Raw genomic sequence first — 8,819 nt, 5'->3', positions numbered from 1 at the left:
GCTGGACTGAGAGCTCGTGTGCCTGTCAGCATCAATCTGGATGCGTCCCCTAAAGCAAAACTTCCTGTGACCTGAGGATTCACAGCCCCATCAGGGGCTGAGCACAGACCCTGCAGAACCCATCTATCCAGAACAAGGGGTGAAGAGGAACATTGCCTTCTGTGGCAGGCTGCTGTCCATGTCTCCAGCTGAAATCACGTGCTGTGAACTCAATGCCCATGAGGGGGAAAGGCACAAAGGACCAGCAATGATTTGTTTTTCCTGGGTTTGACCTCTGCCCTGAGGATTCAGCCCACATGGATTCACAGCCCCACAACAGCACCAAGTCGGCAAGCTGCGAAAGCCTTGCTCTGAGGATACATGGCAGAGGGACTGCCAGGGGAACAGAATGTGATCCTCAACTTCTGTTGACACAACAGGAACCTTTTAATGTGAAGAGCTGAGAGCTGAGCTGGTAGAAGCTGATGTCTAACCAGCCATGGCTGCCCAGAAGCAAGGCAAAGAGCAGGTAGGGGAATGGAAATGGCTTGAGCCTGCCTCGGGCACAGGTCAGGTTAGTGTGTGCTCTATAAAACAGTGCAAAGGCTGGGACAGCTTCACACTGCTGTGAGACGGTGACAGGAGCACCTCTGTCTGGGGACACCATGCAGGACAGCTGTGCAGGCCTTCAGGTCACTCCAGGGCCTGGCAGAACCCCCAGCACAGATCTGCCTGCTCTCCCCACACCACCAACCAGGCACCAACACATCTGGTGCAGGCATGGCTGTAACTGGAAGCAGCAGTTGCGCTGGAAAATGCAGCTCTTTGGTATGAGGCTCCTTTAAGGGAATTGCAGGAAGGAATTAAAAAAACAAAAGAAGAAAAGAGAAGTGGGGTGGTTGTCCAAGCTGCTACCACAGTGCCAGGGAGCCTGGAGGGCACTGGGACAGCCCAGCGTCACATGCCCAATGCATCCTGTCTCCAGACTTCCTCGCCTGCGATGTACGTGGCTTGCACATACAGATCGTCATTCAGCATCAGGAAATCTGCATCGGGTGAGAGAGAAAGCAAGCAGCTGAAGCTGGCTGAGAAGAGCTGGGCTCAGCAGGGAAGAGATTCCCCCCACCCCACAAACAGCAGCAGGACAGCAGCATGGTGCCATCCTTGCTATGGCAGCTCTGCTCCATGTTGGCTGAAAAATGAGGTCTCACCAAAAGGCTCACAAAACAACACCAGCACCCAAGGGAAACACCACTAGAGCAAAAGCCCAGAGCAAATCCCAAGTAGAGCAAGTCTCCCTGCAGCTCCCACTGAAGCAGGGGATGAAGGTGTGTTTGCAGCAGCCCCAGCAGCCAGGAGCCCTCAAACTGTTGTCCCTGTACCAGTACCTGCTGACCCCACACCAGTACCTGCATCGGAGTCATAATTTAGTGTCCCTTTTTTGCGTTCAATCCCCAGCAGCTGGGCAGGATGCAGAGACGCTGCCTCCAACGCGATCTCTACTGAGCACCCTTGGACAGAGAAGGGGGAGACATTAGGGCAGCAAACAGCCCTGTTGCCACAGCAGCCTGAACCCCCACAGCTAAGGCAACTGTCAGCCTGGCAGGGACCTGACCTGGAACACCCTCACCATAGCGGATGGAGCTGGGGAGGGGAAATATCCCTATGGGAGACAGAAGGAAGAACTGAACATCTAGGGAATGGGAACGGGAGAAAAGCGCAGGAGGGTTCACCTCTCATCAGTGCTATGGGTTAAAATGAACCCTCACCAAAAAAAAAGGTGCTCATCCGAGGCCAGTGCTGCTGATCCCAGCCCTTCTCATCATGTCTCAGGTGAGAGGGAACATTGCGTGGTGGAGTGGACACAGCTGGCAAGAGAGACACCTCTTCCCATGTCATGATGGGGAGCAGCAGCTTGCGGACAACACTTACTTACCTGTGGCTTCTTGAAAGTGCCGCACACACGTGTCCATGGTTGCCACGCTGCCGCTCAGGGTCTTTGTGCCTGGGAGAGGAACAGGATAGTGCTGAGCAGGTCCCACAACTCATAGCAAGAAGAAGTGGAGTGGTTGGAAAGTATAACATGACCAGAAGAGGCAGAAATCTTGGACTGCACAGGAAGCAAGTTGAAGGGCTTCAGCTATTGCTGCCCAGTGACACAAGAAGGCAAGAGAGGACCCACGCTGGCTGTGCAGGGAGAGGTACTGGGATGTCCCCCCGCAGTTCCACTGTGAGACCAGCTGGACAGGATGAAACTAGCATACAACACAGGCATCTGCTGCCAGAGATAGCAGAAGTACACTGAGAATGATCCTTCCTGAAATACCTTCTCAGTTTCCAACTGCTTGCAGCTTAGGGAACTTAGCAAGAGTGGTTGTGTTACAGTAAAGACAAGGGACAATAAGTATGTGTAGGATTTCTCTGTCTTTTCTGATCCCACTGGAACCTCTGGCATCCATGACACTGTGTTCAAAGCTGTTGCAGACAGCTACAAACTGCAAGGTTCCTCCTCACCCCACGAAGATGGGGTACTTCCCCTCTTTATGAGATGTCTTTCTCTCCAGGGCCAAGTGCCTGCAGAGCCATCAAGCACCAAAACCCAAGAGGGTGGCACAAGTGCTGCCCTGCTTTGACAGGCACTGCAAGGTGTGCTGAGCTCTCCAGGAACAGGCATGACTGCCAGCACTGCCCCTGGCTCTTTGGCAAGAAGCACTTACCTGCAATGTAGGTGTTCAGCCCATCAATCTCCACCACCTGCTGCCCCAGTGTGTGCCGACCTGGTGCCAGCCCCATGCCAGCAATCGCATCTGTCACCAGCACCAGGCCTGAGGGACGCAAGAAAAGGGGCTGTCTTAGCTTTGCAGCTCATCTTGCCGAGCTCTGAGCACTGCACCTCACCAGCCCTCCCAGAGAGGGGACAAGGTGCCTCTAGCGACATGCAACCAAAGCAAAAGGCTGGCGGATCAGCCCCTGTGGCTGTGGTCTCTCAGGCAGCAAGGGCAGCGCACCACAGAACTTGAGTGTGTTGTGGGCAATGGCTGGTGTCACTGCGTGGGCCCATCATGGCTCACCTTTGGGGTGGGCTCGGTGGGCGATTCGCAGGGCGGCAGGGTTGGTGTGGATGCCATCAGAGATCATGCCATAGAAGACCCTCCGCCCAGATGGAATCTTGTCACTTGTCAGCAGCCCGACAATCCCAGGGTCACGATGGTGGAACTGCCCGAGGGGAGAGAGGACAAGCTGTGGAGCACCACCAGGACTCATGGCAGGGGACACAGCTGCCATCTCTATTAAGCAGTGCCTGGCAGCTGAGCGCTCTGTCCTTTACGAGGCAAATCTGAACACTTCCTCCAATCTCAAGTCTTTTAGATCAGGCCATAGAAACGTGAATCCAGAGGTTCAGTGCTGAAACCTCACTGCAAGACTTGGTACAAAACAAGCTGGGGAAAATATGCATCCATGAGAAGCAGGAGAGAAAGCACCAGAAGCAATACCAGTGCTGGGCAAGTGCCTCCAAGCTACTCACCGGCAACATGGCATTGAAGAGGTGAGTGATGAACGTAGCACCATGCTGCACAGCATCCTCGGCCTGGGAAAGATTAGCCACTGAGTGACCTGGGAACAAAGACCAACACCTGATTTCTCTACCCACCTCCATTTATTTCCTTGCAGGAGTGAAGATGTTTCATCACTAGGACTCAAATCTGATGCCCCACCGTGAGATACCAGCCTCAGCACAGAGGTGTCTAATGTGTCAGGGTGAAATTCACCCTGAATAACTGCCTCACTCTTCCTTTCTTTTTTTTCTTTTAAAGGGATTTCTTCAATGATCTTAGGCAAAGAAGAGTTTGTGAAACAGAAGACAAGGAAAGTGCAGCCAGTTTTAAGTCAGTGGCCAGCAAGATACTGGAGGGAGAGGTCTCCTACAGTGCTTCTGGTTGAAAAACAGAGTTATCAAAACTCAGCAGTAACCTTTGGAAATTTATTTCACCTGTCAAATAAGGCCTAAAGCAGTGGAATTTCAAAGTTTCAACCTTTCCATGTCACCAATCCTCAATTACATCTTTGTTCAAGTAAGACTGCTATTCTTTCCTGTGTATGACCAACTACCTTGTGTTCAACAGCAGGGGCTCCTCAATCAATAAATATGAATTTCAGCCCTTATCATACAAAGGACCACAGATTCACAGCACCACACTGTGTCACACCATTTGTGACAAGTCTGTCACCTTCATAAAGACCAGGGAAAAGAAAATCCCACCCTGTCCAGTCACACTGAGACACCATTAGAGATGCCACAGCCCCAAGAGAGGGGCAGGGAGACAGAACCCCCCCCTAAGCCTCCTCTGCCCCAGCCCTTACCCAGCGAAACACAGATGCCCCTCTTGGTGAGCTCCCGGATCACTTCACTGCTTCTCTTCATCTCTGGGGCGAGGGTGACAATCCGGACACAGTCCAGGGACCCGTAGGTGGCCAGCATTTCCTGGAAGGCACCTGCCTCAAAGGTGCGGAGGCAGTGCTCTGGGTGAGCTCCTTTCTTCTCCTTGCTGATGAACGGTCCTTCCAGATGGGCCCCTGCCCAAATAGGAACACAAAACCATGACCCTTCCTCTCCCTGCCAAGGACCAGGAAACCTGCTGTGTCTGCCCTGCTCCAGTCAAGCTCCTGCCATTCTCCTGCAGCAAAACACACAGCTCAGGTTACTCTGAGCTCAGCACAGAGAAAGATGCAGGGCTGGAAGCTAGCCAACCCACTGCCACTAAGCCGTAGGGACAAAAGGGCTGAAGCAGAGCATGTACAATGACAGACCATGGACAGGTCAGGCAGAGGTTGAGGGAAAAAGTGGATCACAGAATCACAGACTGGTTTGGTTTGGAAGGGACCTGAAAGCTCATCCAGTTCCAGTCTCCTGCCATGGGCAGAAACACCTTCCACTAGACCCGATTGATCCAAGCCCCATCCAACCTGGCCTTGAACACTGCCAGGGATGGGGCAGCCACAGCTTCTCTGGGCAGCTTGTGCCAGGGCCTCACAGGGAAGAACTTCTGCCTAAAGAGCTCATCTCAATCTCCCCTCTGTCAGGTTAAAGCCATTCCCCCTTGGCCTATCCCTACAGGCCCTTGTTCAAAGCCTCTCTCCAGCTTTCTTGTAGCCTCTTTAGGCACTGGAATCTGCTCTAAGGTCTCCCTGGAGCCTTCTCCTCTCCAGGCTGAACAAGCCCAGCTCTCTCAGCCTGGCTCCAGAGCAGAGCTCCTCCAGCCCTCGCAGTATCTCCATGGCCTCCTCTGGACTCGCTCCAACAGCTCCAAGTCCCTCTTGTGTTGCTGCTCCCAGAGCTGAACACAATATTCCAGGTGTGGTCTGTGCCCACCCATCCCTCCCACAAAAAGAGCTCCAGTCCCCATTTGTGCTGTTCCTACAGTAGCTTCTTTTCCCTTAACAAGATAATTGCCTACTTAGAGTAGAACCAGAGAAGACAGTGAGGGACGAAACCACTTACCCAAGATACCTGCTCCATGGGCTCCACCATTTCTTATACTGATCTGAGGGAGAACCTAGAAAAAGGGTTTGTCAGACATGGCACCCTAGGTACAGCACCCCAGCCTGCCAAAGCACAACCCACATGTCAGGTCCAGAGAGAGATTTGAAGCTGGATCACTTGGAACCATCAGCCAAACACAGCCCACAAAGAAAAAAGTCAGCTAGAAGCTATGATGTGCACAGCTGGCCTGGGAGGCATCACTGTCTCAGAGGTCTAAAGGTTATGAGCAAGAAAGCCAGGAGTAGAGTCCAGCTCCTCACACCAATGGCTTTTCCCCCCAAGGCAGCTATCCCAGTCCCTGTGGGCCCAGCCTTGCCTCTCTCACCTCTTGGTACCAACCTCAGCCCTTAATCCCCCTGTGGATGAGAGGGGAGAAAGTCACTTACCTGGTGGTACACAGCGGGAGGAGAGGTCACCAGGGTGGGACAGAAGGAGGTCACGCCATGGGAGAGGATTTTCTGACTGACCATGTCAATCCCTGATTTGAAGTCATCTGTAGCCAGGGAGAAGTCCACCCCAAAGCCTCCTGCACCATGAACCAAACAGATATGAAACTGCAGCATGACTGGAGCAAGCTGCTCCATGTGTACGGCATAGACCAGAAGCGAAGGGCTCCACCACCACTTCTGCCCTATGTTTGCAAGGCTCTGCGAGTACAAATCCAACCAGCGCTGTCCTTCTGAAGTGCCTTTCCCACAGCATTCCAGTATTTTGCAAGCATTAACTTTTTATTTTGATGCAGAGCTAAATCTGAGGATTCCCCACTGTAAAGAGGATCTGACACAGGCTACCATAGAACAAGCCCCTCCAGACCCTCAGGGAAGAGTTGTGTGTTCCGTTGTAATGTGTGTTCCGTTTGCTAAATCCTGCACTATCCTCTCACACCCTGGCAGGGTGGGTATCCTACCAGTGCAGGGGAAGGATAAAATGTTCATAAAAACGAGGTTAAGAGGAAAGCTGGGCTGAAACCCCCACCCAGACAAAGGAGATCAGTTTCATGACAGCACCAAACATGGGCAAAATTATTCTTTACTGTTAGTTTGGTGGCTCGCATCTTCCTTGTGCTAAATGAACTTGGTTGAGGGCAGTACGCATTGAAGGATGGGGATGGACCAATCTGGCACCCCCCACCCCTCTGCGAGCGCACGTGGCTTCACTGTACCATTGATCTGGACGTCGATGAAGCCTGGGGCGATGATGCTGTCCTTACAGTCCAGCTGGATGTCAGCAGAGCCCTTCTCCTCAAAGAAGAGTTTTTCCGGGTTGAGGATCTTACCCTCTCGCACCCACAGGTCCTCCCTGAAGGGACAATCACACAGAGGCCAAGCTCCTGTGGATCACACGGAGCAGGTGGTGGCCATGGCCACCATCAGGCACAGCAGCCCCAGGAACACCGTGGGCTCTCCAGTGCCTGCCAGGGCAGGATGGGCAGCTCAGCTTTGCCTGGGCTCTGTGATGTCCCCGTCACTGCAGCGGCTACGGCCGAGGGGCTGGCAGAGGGGATGAAGAGGGCAGAGAGGGGCTGCACATCACGCGCCTCGTCCCCCTCGGAAGCCGGGCGCAGGGGACAATGCAGCATCGGGTGCTATGGCCCTGGGGGATGTGAAGGGTCCCCCGGGCGCTCAGGTGCCGGGTAAGCCCCGCCGCTCCGGTCCCGCTCACCTCTGGAGCTGATGACTCCGCAGGATGCGGCAGTTGGTGAACTGGACGATGGGTGCGTCCGAGACGGATTTGTTGGACGGCATAATGCGCCCGCGAGAACCGGCGGGAGTTGGGAGGGTGAGGTGGGGGGGAAAGCATGGGGCGGCCACTGAGACAAGGCCGCTGCTCAGGTGCGAGTGGCTACCGAGGGAACTGGGAGCCGGCGAGAGGCGGGGGTGCCGGAGCACCGCCCCGGGGGCAGGCAGCGGGTAGACCCTACCCCTCCCCGGTGCTCCGGGACGGCGCTGTAAGGAAACACCCTGCAGCGGGGCCCGGTGAAGCCCCGCCCGGTGCAGCGGGGCCGGGGCGAGGGGCGGGCCTGGTTATCGGTCACGTGATCCCTCTCAGCTGACGCACCGAAATCCCACCTCTAACGCCCGGCCCCACGTGATCACCCCACCGCCTCAAGGAGCCGCCATCTTGGGGAGGTCGCGGTGCGGACAGGCCTAGCGGCCACACAGGGTTGGCTTGAAAGGCGGAGGCGGTGGCGGAGAACCGCCGGGGGCGCAGCGCCCTTCACAGCCGTCCTCGGGCCTCCTGCGGCCTCTGCCAGTGCCGCTGTCAGAGACATGGCTGTGGAGTGGCTCTGAGTGCCTGCCCTGGCCCCCGGAGGCAGCACCCTGCGCTGCCCGCAGGTCGGGCTTGCGTCCTGCCTTCTCGCAGTCAGCGTTTGAAGGGGGTTACTCTGTAGCTGGTTTAATCACACCCAGCATTAAATAGAAATTAATTAGTTCCCTGCTGGAGCTCTGAGTGGCTGGCAGCAGCATATGCTGGTGTTTCATGTTTATGAAAGCTGTTGAAAAGGTCTGACAGCAGCAGGGAGTGACATGTGTCCAAAAGGAATGCGACTTACCCATGAGCACTCCAGACCCTAGAGTGCAAAGAAGCAGAAAGAGCTGTTGTGCTGATTGTGCAGGTGTCAGTGTCCTGTCACAACCACCTCCCCAGGCCCTGCTTTTTGCCGGTCTGCACACACATCCTGCTGCCTCCAACCTCATGCTATGATGGGAATGGTTTGGGCCAGAATCTGGTTCTACTGCATCCACTGGCTCCAAACTGGAGCTCCTCAGCACAGGTGGTGACAGCCATCATCACCCAAGAACCATCACTCAGCCCTAGGGTAGACTAGAGTGAGCTAAAGAGACAGGCTCACTACTACCCAGCATCTTCCAGCCAAGGAAGGTGTCTCACATATTGCGGAGTCAAGTGTCTCATTGTCCTGGCTTCAGCAGTAGCAGTCATTTTTTTCTCCTTCTTAGTAGCTGCTGCAGTGCAGTGTTTTTGACTTTCAGCCTGGGAACAGCGCTGATAACACCAATGTTTTTAGTTGTTGCTAAGTCATGTTTACTCTGACCAAGGACTTTGTGAGCCTCATGCTCTGCCAGGGAGGAAGGGAAGCCTGGAGGAAGCAGAGACAGGGCACCTGACCCAAACTAGCCAAAAGCACATTCCATACCACAGCACGTCATGCCCAGTATATGAACTGGGGGCAGTTACCTGGAAGGGCTGGATCGTTGCTCGGGTCAGGCTGGGTATCGGTTGGCGGGTGGTGAGCGGTTGTATTCCCTTCCCGTGTTATTTCCCTTATCATTATTAT

The 8,819-nt window shown here is 54.5% G+C and overlaps 1 protein-coding gene across 1 annotated transcript; it reads right to left on the bottom strand.

Annotated features, from left to right (window-relative positions):
• Positions 1 to 902: 902 nt before the first annotated feature.
• On the bottom strand, positions 903 to 7,527 carry AMDHD2 (amidohydrolase domain containing 2). Its single transcript, XM_080618909.1, has 11 exons — positions 7,184 to 7,527; positions 6,684 to 6,820; positions 5,908 to 6,047; positions 5,480 to 5,534; positions 4,342 to 4,554; positions 3,506 to 3,594; positions 3,051 to 3,195; positions 2,697 to 2,804; positions 1,916 to 1,984; positions 1,389 to 1,490; positions 903 to 1,025 (listed from the first exon to the last, which is right to left on the bottom strand). The coding sequence occupies exons 1-11, from the start codon at positions 7,264 to 7,266 to the stop codon at positions 937 to 939; spliced, it is 1,230 nt and encodes a 409-aa protein (XP_080475035.1). The 5' UTR covers positions 7,267 to 7,527; the 3' UTR covers positions 903 to 936.
• Between the last annotated feature and the right edge of the window lie 1,292 nt (positions 7,528 to 8,819).

Source organism: Psittacula echo (genome assembly GCF_963264785.1).
Source record: "Psittacula echo genome assembly, chromosome: 5".
In the NCBI taxonomy this organism is placed as follows: Eukaryota; Metazoa; Chordata; class Aves; order Psittaciformes; family Psittacidae; genus Psittacula; species Psittacula echo.
The sequence above is the reverse complement of the archived record's forward strand: the minus strand, read 5'-3'. Positions and strand labels throughout refer to the sequence as shown.